The sequence below is a fragment of the Schistocerca piceifrons genome, chromosome 11 (genome assembly GCF_021461385.2).
Source record: "Schistocerca piceifrons isolate TAMUIC-IGC-003096 chromosome 11, iqSchPice1.1, whole genome shotgun sequence".
Lineage (NCBI taxonomy): Eukaryota > Metazoa > Arthropoda > Insecta > Orthoptera > Acrididae > Schistocerca > Schistocerca piceifrons.
In genome coordinates, this window is record NC_060148.1 from 151,395,608 (window position 1) to 151,416,697 (window position 21,090).

The following is a 21,090-nucleotide window of genomic DNA, read 5'->3' on the forward strand; positions in this document are numbered from 1 at the left end:
TTTGAAACAGAGTGGTGTTTGCTGTCAGTTTAGGGGAGTGTGTTCAGGAATTCCATTTGTTGCCAAGGCTAATAAAAATGTGATAGAACTACACTGTCGTGATGAAGATGCTGCAGGAATATGGCCAAGACCGACAGTGGTGTTGGTTGACTAGGAGGAAATGGTCATAGAGAATGTGGCAAATGTTTAATAATCTGCAATTAAACAGCGGGAAGACGCGATATAGGTTTCTACCAGAAAAAATGCCGTTTCTGATAGGCCAGGACTGGTGAATGGGTTTGAATGTAAATTAGAAGAGAGAGAATATATTCCATCTTTTGTAAAGCTATATTCCAGGCTCGAAACCTACCTGTACCAGGGATAGTAGGATTATTTGGAGACAGGACTCTTAATAATAATTGGCAGGAACTACACCAATATGCTTCTTTCAATAGTTTTAATACTTCTATAGAAAGAAAGATATATCACAAGTCTAATGGAGTGCACAAGGATCAATGTCTATGCTTGATAATATACTAATTAATGATAAAACAAAGAATCTCAAGCAAGATGTAAGTTTTTACAGAGGAAGTGAAGTAGGTAGCGACCATTTCGTTTTAGGCAATACCATAAGGCTATGCTCAGGACAGAGGAAAAGACGATTGGCGATAGCAAGGCGAGTGCCATCTGTTGTGGATCAGAAGCACTTCAACAGAAAACTTTTGATAGTCTACGTGAGTGACATCTTTAAGTGAAAAACTTAAACCAGACTGGAGAGGTTTAAATGTGAAGCAGCATCGATGTGATTCTCAAGATATGATGATTCTTTTTCATTACATACGAATAATAGGATTATTATTTTTCCATGGTATGCTGGAGAAAGAGTTGTTATGGATTGTTGTGCAATAATAATAGCAAAATTTGTACACTGACAGATTTCGTTAAAAACGAAATGTTGTAAATGGAGGTGAAATGCGAGGAATTATGTTACTATACTGAAAGTAAATAGGAATATTTCTATTCTAGACCATTAATTCAGATTACAACTAGCTATTTTTTAGGAAAAGTTTCAACTAAGCTTTAGTGTGTAATATTTATAGGGATGAATGTTCCTATGGTAGAGGGAAACATTAATTTCAAATCTGGACCACATTGCTGTTAGATGGGGCATATCACAACTTTTCAGATAGCTCTGTAGCTTGGCATCTTGTATTCAAGACAGCCAAATTAAGACACCAATATCACCAGACTTGAACTATCCTGGGCAGTGGTAAACTTTACACAATGATTCTGGCCTCCCAGTTTGTAATATGTGGGAGATGCAAAACACAAAAATTGTTAGGGACATATTTTTTCTATCTCTTGATTGTAGCCTTTTCTATTATCTGGCTGCCACTGAAAATTTTTAAAGCAAAAAAGTACTTCTAGTGAAGCAGAGTTCCAGATTTTATTGCTAATTTCACCAATAAATGGCTAACTCACTTTCACTTTTGGATACAGGTTGTAAGCCCCATACTCTTATGAATGTTTCCTTTTAAATATTTAGCATAATAAAACACTCCATAGACATCATGAATGAAGTCTGATTCACGTTCCGTTTCCAATCCAACTATATGGAATCATAATTTCTATTGAAGATAATAACTTTTACTTTTAATTAATAATTGAATGAAAATGCTACTATTTTCAAGAAAATAAAATTGGGTACAAATTGTGAAACATCAAATCAAAGATTTCTAAAGACTGAACAGTGTTATAGATGGGGCAGTTATATTCATTGAACAACAAGACCATTTGTATCCCTCTAACAAATTTTAATTTATTTTCTAATAAACAGTAAAAACAAAGAATTTTTTTTTGCAAGCTCTTTCTTACACCCCAATTTATTTATTTTTAGACCTTCTCCATACCTGAAACTTAACAACTTCAATAAATCTACATGCCTGGCTTCAAGTCTTGTTTTGTCATATCCCAAGAATTCACTGCATATAATCAGATTTTTTTGTTATGTTTTAAATACTTTATTTATGATTTATAATTTTATAGTAATACACTAATAATAGTGTTACTATATAGTTAGTTATATAATAGTATAAATAAAAATATTGTATATTAATTTACTGTTTTAAATTATTTATTAAATTAATTTTATAGGTTGTTAATTTTTCTTAATCAATCATGATTAAAAGTTTATTAATTGTCATTAAATTTGATAAAAATATGTAATTGATACCAAAATAACAGAAAATCATTACAATAAGATTACAATGACTGCACTTAGAAATCATTTGTATGCTATCACACATTAGGTGGTGTGATTAACAGAGCTCAGAAACCTGATCTTCGATGGTGAATTTTCAAGGTCTTTTGAGAACTGTGTCGTACTGCTTCAAGAAACAGATCTCTGGGCACAGACCTTTGAGTCGTCTGTGTGTGGAGCAAAGTGGAAAAGGCCATCATCTAAGTTTTCCTTGGAAGTCATTTTTCAGGACTATGTTGGAATGCATGCAGGTGCGCACGCGTGCGCACGCGCACAATCACACACACAAACAAACACACACATACACACACACAAACACACACACACACACACACACACACACACACACACACACACATATGAACTGGATCTCCCACATCTCACTTCCATCTTCTATCTTGCTTGGTTTGTCTGGGAGAACAAAGAGATAATCAACGCCTTCCCCCTCTGCAATTACCCTCATCATTACAGAATGAGACAAACAAAAAACAAAATTGATGTAATGTGTCATATACTCTCAGCAGTAATAAAAGCAATGAATCTTAGAAGTGTAAACTATATGTCACACAAAAAGTGCCCTTTGGATTGTGCAAATCTTGTATGTTGCAAACAGCACTTTTCAGGTAGCACAGAAGCTACAGTACAGAGTACTCACATATGGAGTTCTCACTGGGGTCGTAGAAGGCGTTTACAGTAGCTGACGCTCCATGGGTGGTCCATGAAGTCTTGTTGATGGGCTGCCGCAGTTGACCAAAGGAGTAGTCCATCAGGAACTTGGTCACGTTGAGCAAGCTCTCCAGGTAGAGGGTTGAGTTGACGTCCAGCTACAATGGAACACTCATGGACCAAACACTCATTAAGACAATAGCAGAGTAGTAGCTTACAGGGAGAGAGGTATGCATGGCGACCAAGGGAAGACTATTGTTCTGTCCGCTTACTGGCTATCTACTGGAAAACCTCTGCATGTGGTACTGGAGGGATTTCTTGTGTGATAGATCAGCCTGGTAGGGTTCTCCACTCGTGTTTGGAAGGGTTATTGCATAGCATGAGACGTCATCAAACTACTGGCTTACAAAATTCTGCAGAGTAAATAGGACAACTGTGATGGCCTGACACTAACTGCCAAGTCATCTGCATTGGAATCCCTGTGCATGTAAGTTTTACAGACTGGTCACAGTTGAATATGGCAATGATCACCAATGGGAGTGGGTAGGCTACTAATAAGGGAGAGACTGGGGATGCGAACGAGTGTCCTGTCCAAACATTTTCTAGTGTGTCCTGGGTGACTATGACTCCCAGACAGAAGTTTTGAAATGTGTTTCACTAACTCAACTCATAAGTCTTTGGACTCAACTACACTAGTCTCAGAGACTGTTGCTGCACGTTGTAGCGAAGCAAGGGGTAGCAGATTTGTTACAAAAGTCAGTAAATTACTCAACGGACAATATTTTTCAGTACAGGTATTTCGTTCATTCCATGCAAGTATCGATTCGTGACGTCATCATCCAGACATGAGTTGACTGTAATCTTAATCCGTTTTAGACAACTAATAGTTACTCTCAGGCGATAAAATTTTATTGATTATGAAATATAAGTTCTTGAAGTTTATTCAGAATGGGAAATGATTAGTTAACAATTGAATGTCATAATTTATCTGTCTAATGTAAAGGTGTTTTGATTTTTGTATGCACAAAAAGAGTGTGAATTTATTTGCAGATTTTACTCTGAGACGAGTGCTAAAAGTGCGCGTGTACAGTCCGCTGACCTGTGCGGTGAATTATTTTGTGACTTTGACCCGAATGGAGACAAATCCAGTTTACTTTAGGCTTTGCGTGAATTAGACACATCACGTTACGACAAAAGAGTCGTTTAGCCCATTAGGGAAAACTGAAACCTGCGCGCTCGATTTGAAATACGTTACACGCTAGTGCGTGATCGAGCTGTCAAGTAAATTGCGTACAATAGTTGGAAACGCGCCTGGACTTAATGCCCAATGTTGGAAATTAATTTTGAGACAAGAGCTGATTTTGATAAAAATGAACCGAAAGTTCATTCAAAATATGAAGGTTCTGTTTTAATTGAGACACATATCACCTTATTGATTACATTGGCTAGCAGCATTGTAGTGTTGCTTCATTGATTCATTAGATTTGCGAAGTAGTCGGTCCCATTACACACACAAAATTTTACACGGAATTTGCTGATCGCACTAGAGTATGAAAGTGTCTTTCTTTCCAGAAATGCCAATAAACCGGCAGATTCAAAAGTTAAGGTACTAACTGTTGCTTAACTTCATTGGTATTACATTTTACTGACGAATACTATCCTTATTAAGAAATGAATATTAATTGCGAGTAGATTAACTGGACAGATTATTAGTCGGAAACGAATTCGCACACAACAGATTGTACCACGCCCTTACTGAACTTGTATCTTGTCCCTTCACAAGAGATCTCAAGAAGCCGCGATAGACAAGAATAAACAAGAAGAATAAAGAAGAGGCACAGGTATAACTTCCATATTAGAATATATGGCATTAACATTCAAGATGTGGGGATTATGAGTCTGTAATCATGGGCACCCAAAATGTTTGGTATTTCCAGCTTTTCTCAGTTACACTAGTCTCACAGTATTTCCACACAGCATACGGAAAACTTAGGAAGTGTGCTTGCTAGTTCTTCTTTGTCCATTGGTGTGTGCTATCCACTTGTTAGGTCAGCAGGAAAAGCCAAAAACTGCCATTGGAAAGAGTTTCGAGAGAGGAGTTTGTCAATAAAGGAGCGCAGATTTGGATTTTCAAGAGTAGCAGTGGTGGTTAGAATAACAAACTGGGAAAGCTGCAGAGATTTGAGCTCGGTGGCAGAATATGAGTTGTTAATGCTGACAGCTGACGTTTCAGTTGGATACTGAGGAATGCATATTGCCAGCCATAATATGGTGGTCACACTTCAAGGCCCTCGAACACCAGATCAGTCAAGACTTGTTGCTACTGAGTCGTGGCTTCAGACATTCTCATTTACATCTGGACCAACATTAAGATGCAAAGAGATGCAAAGTGTCTGTATGTGATGGAGAGGTGAAGTTACTAAAATATGGTATTGGAATTCCACCTCCTGAAAGCAACTACTATTTACATTGGTTTTGTTATGTTCCAAATAAGTTTTGTCTCAGTTTTGTCATCCTCAGAGGATACTGTCTGTTTAAGAATATGATCTTTTCCCCAGCGGTGGTTAGCATGTCCAAAAACAGGTATTACTATTAATATTCCGATGGTGATGGGACTGGAGAAACGATACCTGTTATGCTCTGTTGTTACTGTTGTAAACCTGTAGAGTTTTGGCTGTTTGGCTCTATGCCGATATGTGCCAAATCTAAAACATAAAAAACCACTCCGTTTTCAGGCCACGAGTGGCCGACGGGGGCCATCCGACCGCCATGTCATCCTCAGGGGAGGATGCGGATAGGAGGGGCGTGGGGTCAGCACACCGCTCTCCCGGTCGTTATGATGGTATTATTGACCGAAGCCGCTACTATTCGGTCGAGTAGCTCCTAAATTGGCATCACGAGGCCGAGTGCACCCCGAAAAATGGCAACAGTGCATGGCAGCTGGATGGTCACCCATCCAAGTCTGGGCCACGTTCAACAGCGCTTAACTTCAGTGATCTCACGGGAACCGGTGTATCCACTGCGGCAAGGCCGTTGCCAAATCTAAAACATGATGTTGGTTTATTAAGAGACTGTTATTACAACCATGTAATGCGGTACGTGGAAACTATGATCTTCTGGAATAAATTCAACGAGACGGCACTCATTACTTCGTGATGATGCCCTGAGTGTGTGGTCAGACGCATGAAACAGCTAAAAAATACGTTTTTTGTCTGCCTTGGCTGTCCAGAGTACACTCTTATAAAGAAGCGTTGCCATATATCTAGGCTCTGATTATATATCAGTCAGAACAGAAACTCCACTATGGCCTGACACGAAGGTGAGGCTATAGGAGAACGTGTGTGAGGAGAAAAACACATGTGGCAAGAGCGTGTTGTAAATTTTGCACACGTTATTTTACTGTAATTTTTTCCCATAGTCACTGAAGTGTAATTGTAGGTGGTGAATATTGCACAAGGGTAGTTCTCTTGATAAATAAAAAAATATGCTATTGCTAAGGATTTTTCAAATGTATATTGCCGGCAGCCAAGCAGCCTATTAAACTTGCAGCAATCATCACTGCAATGAACGAGACTGCTATCAATGGACCTACAACCATGTCACGTCTTCTGCGTAAGGGACGCGTCTACAGAAGAGGCAAGGTGAGTGGAAAGAACGCTGGCATGTGAGGCTGAAGTGTACACGTCCACCTACAACGCCTGCGTGAAACACAATGAGGTGACAGATGTAATGGGACAGTCATACGCAAATTTAAGGACTGCGGTAGTATCGCCCACACAAGGTATAAAAGAGGCAGTGAAGTGGCGGAGTTGTCACCTGTGCTCAGGTGGTTCATGCGACTACGTAATTATGGCCACGCGACGGCAATTAACAGACTCTGAACGCGGAATGGTAGTGGCAGCTACATGATTGGCGTATTACATTCGGACATCGTTAGGGAATTCAGGGTTAAAGAGATTCAAAATGTCAATAGCGTGGTGAGAATAGCAAATTTTAGGCATTATCTCTCACCACAGATAACACAGTAACTGATGACCTTCACTTAACAGGCGAGAGCAACTGCGTTAGAATAGAGTTATCAGTGTTAACAGACAAGCAACAGTGCATGAAGTAACAGCAGAAATCAGTGTGGGACGTATGACGGAACATAATCGTTGGGACGTTGGCACCGGCCGCGGTGGCCGAGCGGTTCTAGGTGCTTCAGTCCAGAACCGCGCGACTGCTATGGTCGCAGGTTCAAAGCCTGCCTCTGACATGGATGTGTGTGATGTCTTTAGGTTACTTAGGTTTAAGTAGTTCTAAGTTCTAGGGGACCTATGAAATCAGACGTTAAGTCCCATAGTGCTCAGAGTCATTTGAACCATTCTTTTGGCGTTGGCGAAATTTGGCGACCAACGCGAATACGTTTCGTAACATCTTGACATCAATTGCAGCTTGGCTCGTGACCATATTGCTTGGACTAGACTACTGGAAAACTGGCCTGCTCATATGAATCTTGGTTTTAGTCAGTAAGATCTCATGACAGGGTTGAGGTGTAGTGCAGACACCATGAAGCCATGCACCCAAGTTGTCTGCAAGTCAATGTGCAAGCTGGTGGTTCCACAGTGGTGTGGGCCGTCTTTCCACGGAATGAACTGGGTCCTTTGGTCCATTGGTTATGTATGGTTACTTGGAGACCACTTGGAGCCAATCGTGGACTTCATGTTCCCAAACAACGATGTCATGTGACTGCGCCACAATTGTTCACAAGTGGTTTGAAGAGCATTCTGAACAGTTCGAACGAATGGCTTGGCCACGCAGATCTCCCAGCACGAATCCCCTCGAACATTTATGAGACATAATCGAGAGACCTCTTCGTGCACAAAATACTGCATCTGAAACACTTCTGCAGTTGTGGACAGCTATAGAGGCAGGATGGCTCACTGTTTCTGCAAGGGACTTCCACCGATCTGTTGAGTCCACGCTACGTTGAACTGCTGCACTGCGCCAGGAAAAGGGAGGTCCGACAAGATGTTAGGAGGCACGCTTGACATTTGTCACTTCATTGTGTTTCGCTGCTACTATCAACCCACTTGATAACGTTTTCCGCACTCATGACGAACAGAAATCGGGTATGCTGTGATAACGAAACCCCATTTCGACTTAAAGATATCTGACGATTTTGATCCCCCACTGGAAGGTGGAAAGCTGCAATAGATTTGTAAGAACTGAGAACTGTATGAATAGAACTGCCCTGTCATACACATGTCCCCAAATGGTTAGCAATTAAGTTTCACTGCAGACACCTGTATACACAGACCAAAAATTCACCAAATCCGTGTGGTGTGTTTTGTACAAGACAACGCCATCTGTCCTTTGCAAGACTACTAATTGGCAGCTACTATTCTCATATGGTTAAGTGACCACCCCACAATCAGTGCCACACGAAATGTAACGGAAACATCACATAATCCATTTCTTAGTTTCAAAGTTTCAAATGGAAGACGATCATCCATGTCTTACACAGAGTAGTATATCCTGCACCTATCCTATGGCACTTTATCAACGTTCCAAACAGCTGCTTCTTTTAACGTTATTGATCAGAGCAGTTTTAATGATGAACTGATGGGTGCATAACTCATTAATGTTGAACCAGATGTTCTGATGTTCAGATGTGAGTGAAATCTTATGGGACTTAACTGCTAAGGTCATCAGTCCCTTAACTTACACAGTACTTAACCTAAATTATCCAGGGACAAACACACATACCCATGCCCAAGGGAGGACTCGAACGTTCGCCAGGACCAGCTGCGCAGTCCATGACTGCATCGCCTCAGACCACTCGGCTAATCCCGCGTGGCAAACTTGAACCCTGTTCCTTAAACCACGTTTGCCCAAATCGATCGAATAATTTTTTTTTTTTTTTTGTTAATGATGAGACCTTCACAGATAATGCAGCTGCCTGATATAAATGTATTTATTACTTCTTCTTCTTCTTCTTCTGCATGAATCCAGTAACTTTGGCCCATGTAGGACATTTACTTAGAAGAGTGGTCTTTTGTATGAAGGTCTTCTTCCTATCTTCCTGGTACTTTTTCAGTTACTCGTCCTAATTCTGTTACCACCTGCACAGACTTGCTAACTAATAAGTTTCACTGTGAAACACCGATGTTCCATATTACATTTACGTCTACACTAATCAGCCAGAACATTATGCCCACCGATCAACTATCGATATAAATCCACCCAGGTGATATCAGTGTCACATGGCAAGGATTGACTGCTACTCGCACACACATATGATGCATATAGTATCAGTGAGCTTGCTGTCAGTGAGTAGAATGGGGAAGGCATGCGATCTGTCTGAGTTTGACCAAGGCTAGGCATGAGTATTTTGGAAACTGCACGACTTGTCGGGTATTCGAGGAGTGCTGTGGTGAGTGACTTCAACAAGTGGCGAAAGCGAGGTGAAACCACGTCCAGACATCCCGGGACTGGGCCGCCACTCCTCATTACAGATGTCGGACGTCGCAGGCTGGGCAGACTGGTAAAACAGGACAGGCGGCGAACTGTGGCGGAACTAACATCAGACTTTAATTCTGTGTAGAGTGCAAGTGTGTCTGAACACACAGTGGGACTCCAGAGGCCATGAACCGTTTGCATGTAAATATTAACATTACGGCATCGGCAGCTACGACTGAAATGGGCACGTGACCATTCGCACTGGACGTTGGCACAGTGGCAGAGCACTGCACGGTGTAATCAACCCCTTCTTCATCATACCGATGGGAGGGCGCGAATCCGTCGTCTTCCAGGGGAACAGCTCCTTGTGACCTGCAATGCAGGATGGAGACAATCTGGTGGCGGCACCATTATGCTCTGGGGAGCATTCACATGGGTCCTGAATGAGATTTTCACTCTGCAGCGGAGTGTGCGCCGATATGAAACTTCCTGGCAGACTAAAGCTGTGTCCCGGAACGAGACTCGAACTCGGGACCTTTGCCTTTCGCCAGCAAGTGCTCTACCATCTGAGCTACTCAAGCACGACTCACGCCTCGTTCCCACAGATTTATTTCTGCCAGTACCTCGTCTCCTACCTTCCAAATCTCCTACCTTCCAAACTTTACAGAAGCTCTCCTGCGAACCATGCAGAACTAATGTGTGTGTGTCGTGCTTGGGTAGCTCTGTTGGTAGAGCACTTGCCCGCGAAAGGCAAAGGTCCCGAGTTTGAGTCTCGGTCCGACACACAATTTTAATCTGCCAGGAAGTTTCATTCACATGGGTATCCATAGGTTCGGTGGAGCTCATGCAAGGCGCTACGATGGCCAAGTAGTATCGTACACTGGTTGCAGGCTATGTACACCCTTTCACGACGATCATGTTTATCGACGTCAATGGCATTTTTCAACAAGACAATGCGAATGTCACAAGGCCAGGAGTGTGAAGGAATGGTTATAGAAACACAATGGTGAGGTCCAGTTGTAGTGCTAGCCCCCAAAGTCGCCTGATATGAACCCAGTTGAACGCATCTGTGATGCGGTTGAACATGGCGTCAGAGCTCTTCGCCCGCCTCCCCGGAATCTGCTGGAGTCAGGTGACTTGATTGTGCAGATGTGGTGCCCGCTCCCTCCAGCGACACACCAAGCCCTCACTGCTTCCATGCCACGACGCGTCACAGCTGTTATCTGTGTAAAGGTGGACGTACGGGCTATTAGGTGGGTAATAATAATGTTCTGGCTGATGAGTGTACATCTAGATGATCACACTTTAATTTAAAATTAAGTGCCTGGCAGAGGGTTCATTGAAGCTCCTTCAAGATATTTTTCTACTATTCCACTGTTGAACAGCATACGGGAGAAACAAACTCTCAAATCTTTCTGTGCGAGCTCTGATTCCTCCTTTCCTATTGTGATGATCACTTCTCTGTGTGTGTGAGTGCCAACAAAATATTTTCACATATCGAGCAGAGAGTTGGTGATCGGAATTTGATGAGAAGATCCTGCTCCAATGATAAACACCTTTGTTTTAATGATTGCCTCCCCAGTTCGCGTATCATGTTCATGGCACTTCCTCCCCTATTTCGCGACCTACTCTTCTTCGAACTTTTTCAGTGTCCTCCGTCAAACCTATCTGATGCGGATCCCACAACAGACAGTAATACTCCAGAAGAGGGTGGACAAGCATAAAGCAAGCAATCTCTTTAGTATACCTTTTACATTTCGTATGTGTTCTGCCAATTTAATCAGAAGTTGGTTGCGAGGAACGGTGTCAAAGCCTTCAGGAAATCTAAAAATATGGAATCAGTTTAACATTCCCTATCGACAACACTCATTACTTTGTGAGGATAAAGGTCTGGTTGTGTTTCAAAAGAGCGATATTTTCCAAATCTGCGCTGGCTGTTTGTCAATAAATCGTTTCATTCGAGGTGATTCATAATGCTTTAACGCAGTATATGTTCCAAAATTGTACTGCAAATCGACGTTAGTGATACAGGTTTGTAATTCAGCGGATTATTCCTATTTCCATCCTTGGGTACTGGTGTGACCTGTGCAATTTTCCGGTCTTTAAGTATGGATCTTCCGACGAGCGAGCAGTTAGACATGTTTGCTAAGTATGAAGCGATAATATCAGCATGCCTCGAAAGGAACCTGACTGGCATACAATCTGGACAAAAGGCCTTGCTTCTGTTGAGTAATTTCTGCTGCTTTATTAGAATATCTACTTCTACAACAATTCATACTGGCAACCCGGTTTTCCGTAAAAATATTACTTATACATTTGTTTTAAAAAATTGAATTTTATATTTGTAATGGTGTGTGCATGTCTGAAACCTACTGCAAGCAATCACCTTAACCATAGCCAAGTCTCAGAGTAGAAAAAATGTATCTTTGTATATATAGTTATTCTATGAGATATTAATTTTTTATGTCATGTACAGGTATTTCAGATTTTAACATTTGAAAGAAACACCAGAATAATGTGCAAAATCTTTGTTATTATAGTGTATATCGTATTTAGGTTTCGTCTGTAGCATGAAACAGAAGGGGTAAGCGATTATTTGTAGTATCTATTTCTTTATTCACATTTGTTCCATCATTACACTATAATTATGAAATGTGTGCGGTTGGAATCGGCATGTTCAAATAACAACAAAGTAATATGGTAAGTACCTGACGGTTGAGGCTTCAGGGAGTTGTTTCTAATAAAGTCTAGAATTGTGAGCAAAAGCGCATCTTTTTCCTTTACATTTTAAGAATGTGAAGTAGTCATGGCCTAACGGTAACTATTGTTGTTGCTGTTGTTGTTGTGGTCTTCAGTCCAGAAACTGATTTGATGCAGCTCTCCACGCTACTCTATCCTGTGGAAGCTTCTTCATCTCCCAGTACCTACTGCAACCTACATCCTTCTGAATCTGCTTAGTGTATTCATCTCTTGGTCTCCCTCTACGATTTTTACCCTCCACGCTGCCCTCCAATATTAAACTGGTGATCCCTTGATGCCTCAGAATATTCCCAACCAACCGATCCCTTCTTCTACTCAAGTTGTGCCACAAATTTGTCTTCTCTCCAATTCTATTCAATACCTCCTCATTAGTTATGTGATCTACCCATCTAATCTTCATCATTCTTTTGTAGCACAACATTTCGAGAGCTTCTATTCTCTTCTTGTCTAAATTATTTATCGTTCACGTTTGACTTCCATACATGGCTACACTCCATACAAATACTTTCAGAAAAGACTTCCTGACACTCAAATCTATACTCAAAGTTAACAAACTTCTCTTCTTCAGAAACGCTTTCCTTGCCATTGCCAGTCTATATTTTATATCCTGTCTACTTCGACCATCATGAGTTATTATGCTCCTCAAATAGCAAAACTCCTTTACTACTTTAAGTGTCTCATTTCCTAATCTAATTCTGTCAGCATCACCATTCTTAATTCGACTACATTGCATTATCCTAGTTCTGCTTTTGTTGATGTTCATCTTATATCCTCCTTTCAAGACACTTTACATTCCGTTCAACTGTTCTTCCAAGTCGTTTGCTGTCTGTGACAGAATTACAATGTCATCGGCGAACCTCAAAGTTTTTATTTCTTCTCCATGGATTTTAATTCCTACTCCGAATTTTTCTTTTGTTTCCTTTACTGCTTGCTTAATATATAGACTGAATAACATCGCTTTCCTTTCATGGCCCTCGACTCTTATGACTGCCATCTGGTTTCTGTACAAATTGTAAATAGCCTTTCGCTTCCTGTATTTTACCCCTGCCACCTTCAGAATTTGAAAGAGAATATTCTGGTCAACATTGTCAAAAGATTCTTCCAAATCCACAAACGCTAGATATGAACGTTTGCCTTTCCCAAATCTATTTTCTAAGATAAGTCGTAGGGTCAATATTGCCTTACATGTTCCAACATTTCTACGGAATCCAAACTGATCTTCCCCGAGGTCAGCTTCTGCCAGTTTCTCCATTCATCTGTAAAGAATTCGTGTTTGTATTTTGCAGCCATGGCTTATTAAACTAATAGTTCGGTAATTTTCACATCTGTAAACACCAGCTTTCTTTAGGATTGGAATTATTATATTCCTCTTGAAGTCTGAGGGTATTTCGCCTGTCTCATGCATCTTGCTCATTAGATGGTAGAGTTTCGTCAGGACTGGCTCTCCCATGGCTGTCAGTAGTTCTAATGGAATTTTGTCTACTCCTGTGGACTTGTTTCGACTTAGGTCTTTCAGTGCTCTGTCAAACTCTTCACACAGTATCACATCTCCTAATTCATCTTCATCTACCTTCTCTTGCATTTCTATAATGTCCTCAACAATATCCCCCTTATATAGACCTTCTATATACTCCTTCCACTTTTCTGCTTTCCCTTCGTTGTTTAGAACTGGGTTCCTATCTGAGCTCTTGATATTCATGCAATTTTTGTCCCTTTTCTCCAAAGGTCTTTTTAATTTTCCTCTAAGCAATATCTATCTCACCCCTAGTAATATGAGCCTCTAAATCCTTACATTTGTCCTCTAGGCATCCCTGATTAAAAATTTTGCACTTCCTGTAGATCTCATTTTTGAGACGTTTGTATTCCCTTTTGCCTGCTTCATTTACTGCATTTTTATATTTTCTCCTTTCATCAATTAAATTCAATATTTCTTCTGTCACCCAAGAATTTCTACTAGCCCTCGTATTTTTACCTACTTGATCCTCTGCTGCCTTCACTACTTCATCCTTCAAAGCTACCCATTCTTCTTCCACTGTATTTCTTTCCCCCATTCCTGTCAATTGTTCCCTTATGCTCTCCCTGAAACTCTGTACAACCTCTGGTTTAGTCAGTTCATCCAGGTCCCATCTCCTTAAATTCCCACCTTTTTGCAGTTTCTTTAGTTTTAATCTACAGCTCATAACCAATAAATTGTGGTCAGAGTCCACATGTCTTACAATTTAAAACCTGGATCCTAAATCTCTGTCTTACCATTATATAATCTATCTGAAACCTTTTCGTATCTCCAGGCTTCTTCCATGTATACAATCTTCTTTTATGATTCTTGAACCACGTGTTAGCTATGATTAACTTATGCTCTGCGCAAAATTCTACCAGGTGGCTTGCTCTTTCATTCCTTACTCCTGTTCGGTATTCACCTACTACGTTTCCTTCTCTTCCCTTTCCTACTATCTAGTTCCAGTCACCCATGACTACTAAATTTTCGTCTCCCTTCACTATCTGAATAATTTCTTTTATCTCATCATACATTTCATCAATCTCTTCTTCATCTGCGGAGCTAGTTGGCATATAAACTTGTACTACTGTGGTAGGCGTGGGCTTCGTATCTATCTTGGCCACAATTATGCGTTCACTATGCTGTTTGTAGTAGCTTACCCGCATTCCAATTTTCCTATTCATTACTAAACCTACTGCTGCATTACCCCAATTTGATGTTGTATTTATAACCCTGTATTCACCTGACCAGATGTCTTGTTCCTCCTGCCACCGAAGTTCACTAATTCCCACCATATCTAACTTTAACCTATCCATTTCCCTTTTTAAATTTTCTGACCTATCTGCCCGGTTAAGGGATCTGACATCCCACGCTCTGATCCGTATAACGCCAGTTTTCTTTCTCCTGATAACAACGTCCTCCTGAGTAGTCCCGCGCAGAGATTTGAATGGGGGACTATTTTACCTCCGGAATATTTTACCCAAGAGGACGCCATCATCATTTAACCATACAGTATAAGCTGCATGCCCTCGGGAAAAATTACAGCTGTAGTTTCCCCTTGCTTTCTGCCGTTCGCAGTACCAGCACAGCAAGGCCGTTTTGGTTAGTGTTACAAGGCCAGATCAGTCTTTCATCCAGACTGTTGCCCCTACAACTATTGAAAAGGCTACTGCCCCTCTTCTAACTATTATGCGCAAAATTAACTTAAAAACATCTTTCCAGACAAGATCTTTAGATTTGAATATACTCGCTTTTTTGAATAAAGGAGAAAAATGACTGGCACACAAAATTACCTCTCAGTAGACATTTTGTTCTTACTGGGAAGAAAAATGTTGCGAAGACCGGGATGTAGACAACATCACGCCATGAATCTGGTCTCCTGTGAGACAAATGTCACAGGAAACTTCAGAGAACAGTGGCAGAGTGGAAATATACAAGAGCTAGAATTGCACCTCAAAGCTGGCAACTGAACAACGTTTTGAAACACTGGAGCTGAAAGAATATCAGCATTGAGGCGAATAAAGAAAACAAATTAACTGTCACGCATTAAGCAGACATAAAATATAGCGAAAACACGATAAAATATTGAATGTGAGTTAATAACAAAAATATCATAGTGCAACATGAAAGAAATATAAAAAATATTTGTTAGTTATAACTGTAACTAGTGACAAAAGCAGTAGCTGTAGTAGTAAAAAATATTGCAGATGACTACAATTTTTTTCTCTTCACTAAGTTTGTGACAACTTTTACTTAATGTTGGAGAAGTGCAGACGTACACAGTACTCTACTATTCACATTAAACACTTCAAGAGTTTTCTAAGTGGGTTTATAATCTCATACGTAGAAATTTATGGAGGATAATGATCCAATTCAGTTTCACGAAGAAAACATATTCATTCATCATCTTCTTAACAAAGTAACTGGATCGCTTTTCTTTTCTTTGTGTGATTAGTTTGGATTACTCCCTGCCACAAGATGCTATGTAGTATATGATCTACTAACACTGCTGCAAAACGTCTCTGAAACTGTGTATTGAAAAGATTTTATGAAAAGTGTCACCTACGTCGACAGATATTTCCAGTATCACTAGAGTCAACGATCATGGATGTTTACAAAAGACAATACAGGAAAAGGTGACCATTTCGCTTTCTACTCTGTTCTTGTGACGGTTTCATCACGGAGATTTTGGTGCAACATAATTTTTTATATAAATGCAGAAACATATTGTTCTTTAGAGCTAATGAATAGACGAATATGGCCATGGAACGCTGATTACGATTTGTATCTAAACTTTCATCAATGAAAATATGAAATTCACAGATTCTGTTTAGTTACCCAATGTCACTGTGGCAAAGCATTACGTACTTACTGCATTAAGTATTTACGAACGGAATGAAGCGTCAGAATTAAAGTATGCATTGACTTACTCAGAAGAATCATGAACCCATACACATTACACAATGAATAAATATTGTTACTGTGTGACGGACTCACACTTCCATCTACGAGTTTGTTCGGGTGGCCATCGTCAGCAGCAAAAGACAAATAACTGTTTTCTGAACAAAAACAGCCTTTTCTTGCTGCACTGTATTTTATTTCTCTCGGACGCGTTTCGTCTTTTTCACTTAAAGGCACCATCAGTGAGATCTAGATTGATACACTTTTGTTTTGATATGTGTTATTTGTAGATTATGAAACATAAGAAACGAGACGTGAACCGCTGTATAATGTACAAATAACACGTATCAAAACAAATTTGTGTTATTCTATATCCCATGGATGATGCCTTAAAGTGAAAAAGGCGAAACGCTTCTGGGAGAAATAAAAACATACAGTGCAGCAAGAAAAGGTGGGTTTTATTTACAAAACAAAGACCTCCACGTGCTTCTACATGAGAGTACTCTGCAATTCACAATTGAGTCCATTGCAGTTGGTTCATCTAACCACCTTCAAACTATTTCGCTTCCATGCCATTCTTGAGGAACACAAGGGAAAAACTAACATTTAAATCATTCCGTGTGAGCTCTAAATACGCTTATATTATTGTGAGGGTCATTTCTCTTTATGTAGGTGGGCGGCAAGAAAATATTTTCCCATTCCTAGGTGAAATTTGGTGGTCTCGCCACAATGAAAGGTGCCTTTGTTTTAAAGAGTGCAGGCCAAACCTCTTGTTTCATAAACGTGACATCGTCTCTCTTATTTCGCGATAAAACAAAAGGGGTTTCCCTTATTTGAAATTTCTAATGTCTTCTATCAATCGTACCTCGTACCCTACAGAAATACGTAAGTATGTTTACTAGATCTACTGCATTTTCTAATTATTCTGTCTATAAAATGCAGTGTTTGGTTCGCTTTCCCGAAAACATTATCCATGTTATCATTCCGATTTAAGTTATTCGTAATTGTAAACCCTCGATATTTATCTGATTTCACAGTCTTTACATTTGTGTGATTTATCATGTAAGCATAATTTACTGGTCTTCTTATAGTACTTGTTTGGATGACCTCACACGTTATATTATTTGGCATCAGCAGTCTCTTTTCGCACCATACAGATATATTATCTAAATCATTTTGCAATTGCGATTGATCTTACGATGACTTTATGCGACAGTAAATTACAGTCTAGGCGTAGTACTTTTGTCTAGTAATCAAAACATCCTGGGTCCCAGGTAGGATCCTAGCCACTGCTTGAACTTAGAATGAAAATCATCAGCATTGGCAGCCAAAGACTCCCAGTATGAGAAGTCACATCTTGCCCTTGGGCAGGGAAACTGCCCCTAAAAGGCAAAAGAATCCGGAATGATCAACGGCATGAAGATGAAGAAGGTAGCGGAAATCACTGCGTGAAAGACACGCAATGTGTATCCACAAGACTTGAGAGGCCTGTAATTGGAACAGTGGGACGATGGTCTCTCCGTATGCAAAAGATTCCAGATTAGTCACCCCTTTGGATCTCTGGAAGAGGATTACCGAAGACGAGGTGACCATGGGGAAAAGATTGAAGAACCAATAACTGAGTTGAACGTCACAGGGGAGCTAGAAAATCCGAAGAGGGAAATTCCAAGGCTCAGTCCAGGTATTGTGGGTTTCGGTGAAGGGCAACAAAAAGGAGAGAAGGATTTGCCGTCAGATGAGTACAGGACAATATCATATCAACAGCAGCAGAAAATAGTCTAATGGGGGCTTCGTTATGAATAGGAAGGAAACAAAGTTTTTCGCGACGACACTTATATATAAAACATTGTCGGTATGACACAGGCAGACTGTGAATAGTTCGCTGATAGGGTTGTTCTCATCAGCATCGATAGCAATCCAACACTGACAACAATAGCTCAGGTGTACATGCCAACATCACAAGCAGAAGATGAAGAGATATAGAACCTGTATGAGTATATGGTAATTCGGTATGTAAGGGAAGAAGAAAATCTATTGGCCATGGGAGACTGGAATCCAGTTGAAGGCCCAGAAGCGAGGGAAGGAGTTAAGGTAAAATATGGGTTTGCAGTAGGAATGAGTGAGGGGAAGGATTAATTGAATTCTGCAAGAAATAGCTAGGAATAGCGAATAATCTGTTCAAGAATCACAAGAGGAGGAGATTCATATGGAAAAGGCTAGGAATATTGGAAGACTTCAGTTAGCTTGGATGATGATCAAGCAGACATTTCCAAATCAGATACTAGAATGTAAGGAGCAGATATAGACTCAGATCACAATTTAATACTGATTAAAAGTGGGCTAAAGTGTGAGTAGTCTAAAGTTTAAAGAGACTGCTCAGAAAGAATCAGTAAGCAAAGAGAGGTACTGAAGTACTAAAGAGTGAGGAGACAGGCTGGAAATTCTCTGAGGTGACAATAAATAGCCCTGTAGGCATTTTCGTTGAAGAGGAATGGACATTTCTAAAAAGGGCAATCACACAAGCTGAAAAGAAAAAATATAGATACAAGGAAGGTCACTGTGAACAAAGCATGGGTAACGGAAGAAATACCTCAGTTCATCGTCGAAAGGAGTGACAAAAATGTTCAGCGAAATGCAGGAATACAGAAATAGAACTCATGTAGGAAGTGAAGGGAAGCTAAGACGGAATGGCTACATGAAAAATATGAAGAAATCGAAAAATATATGATTGTCGGATGGCCTGACTTAGGATACAGAAAAATCAACAGAGCATAGAGTCATGTTAAAAGCAAGAACGGTAATGTTAAGGGTGCAGTGACAATTACACTTATAAATGTAGAGTTAAGAAAGGATAGGAGGAAAGAGTACGCTGAAAGCCTCTATGAGAGGGAAGACTTGTCTGACGACGTCATAGTAGATGAAACAGGAGTCGATAGGGAAGAGAAAGGTGTTCCAGCATTAGAATCAGATTCTAAAAGTCCTTTTTAGAACTTAAGAGCAAATAACGCAGAAGAAATAGATAAATTCGATCGGAATTTCTACAATCATCGTGTGAAATGGCACCAAAACGACTATTCGTGTTGGTGTGCTAAGACTGGCGATGTACCATCAGACATTAGGAAAAACATCATCCACAGAATTGCAAAGATAGCAAGGGCCGACAGGTGCGAGAATTATCGGACAGTTAGCTTGACAGCTCATGCATCCCAGTTACCGACAGGAGTAGTATACCGATGAAGGGGAAATGAAAATGAAAATCTGTTAAATGATGATCAATTGGCCTTTAGGAAAGAAAAATGCAACAGAGGGTCACTTCCGACGTTACGGCTGATAACGGAAGCAAAACTGAAGAAAAATCAAATTCATAGTATATGTCGACCTGGAAAAAGCGTTCTACAATATAAAATGGTGCAAGATATTCGAAATGCGGAGAGAAAGAGGGGTAAGCTATAGGGAGAGACTATATGTACAAGAACCAATAGGGAACAATAGGACTGGAATACTGGTGCTCAGAAAATTGATTCATGTAACGTATATTGAAAACACAAATTAGACACTACGGTGGAAGGGGGGGGGGGGGGAGTGGGGTGTTCGTTGTAGCTGACAGAAATGTTGTCTCTATTGAGGTAGAATTTGAATGTGACAGTGAAGTTACCTGGTGACGTATAACACGCCTAAGCGAAATCAGGTGAATTATTGGATGTTTTTACCAACCACCTGATTCCGCTGTGACAGCTCAAGAGTCATTTATAGAAATTCAACGGTTAATAGCGCGAAAATACCCAGATCATGCAATGGCAGTTGGAGGCGACTTTAGCCAACCGATTATAGAGTGGGGCGTCTACGGATTCACTGCAGAGGGTTACAGGAAGACATTCGTGCAAAAGTGCTTTTGAACAGGTTTTCCGAAAACTGTCTTGAGCAACTAGTTTGAGAGCCCACACACAATGGAGATACCTTGGACCCTGGTAGCCACAAAGAGACCTGACCGTAGACGGTGTCAGTACAGTGATCATGACCTCGTTATAGCAACTACCGTTACTAAGGTTAATAAGTCAACCGAGAAGGCTACAGGAGAGTATTTCTGCTAGACAGAGCGGACAAGAGGTCGCTAACGTCCCACTTAGGGAAAGAGCTGACATCATTTATTTCCAGTATGAGTAGACGAAGAGGATTTAAAAGCAAAGTTTAGGCGGATTGTAAATCGTGTTCTGGAGAAATATGTGCCTAGTTAGTGGATTAAAGATGGAAAAGACCTCTGTGGTCTGACAACGAAATTCAGGAAATTCTGAAAGAGTACTTGCACTCTAGATTCAAAAGAGAACACACAAATGATGACAGGCAAGAGTTATAAAGTCAATGCGCGAAGTATGCAACAACTACCAACTTCATGTCGTAGCAAACGATCTTGCCGAGAACTCGAGAAAATTGTGGCTCTCTGTAAAGTCGCTAAGCTGGTCTGATGCATCCTTCCTGTCTCTCGTTCACGAGTCTTCTGTGGCAGTTGAAGACAGCTAAAGGAATTCAGAAGTTTTAAACATAGCGTTTAAGAAGCCATTCACGCAGGAGAATCGTACAGACGTACCGT

The 21,090-nt window shown here is 40.5% G+C and overlaps 1 protein-coding gene across 3 annotated transcripts in view; it reads right to left on the reverse strand.

Annotated features, from left to right (window-relative positions):
• Window positions 1-21,090, reverse strand: part of LOC124719898 (neprilysin-2-like) — a 252,554-nt gene that overhangs the window by 25,944 nt on the left and 205,520 nt on the right. For all 3 annotated transcript variants that reach the window (XM_047245086.1, XM_047245084.1, XM_047245085.1), the window contains exon 11: window positions 2,895-3,063. In XM_047245086.1, the coding sequence (XP_047101042.1) occupies window positions 2,895-3,063 (169 nt within the window). The remainder of the gene's footprint in view (window positions 1-2,894; window positions 3,064-21,090) is intronic.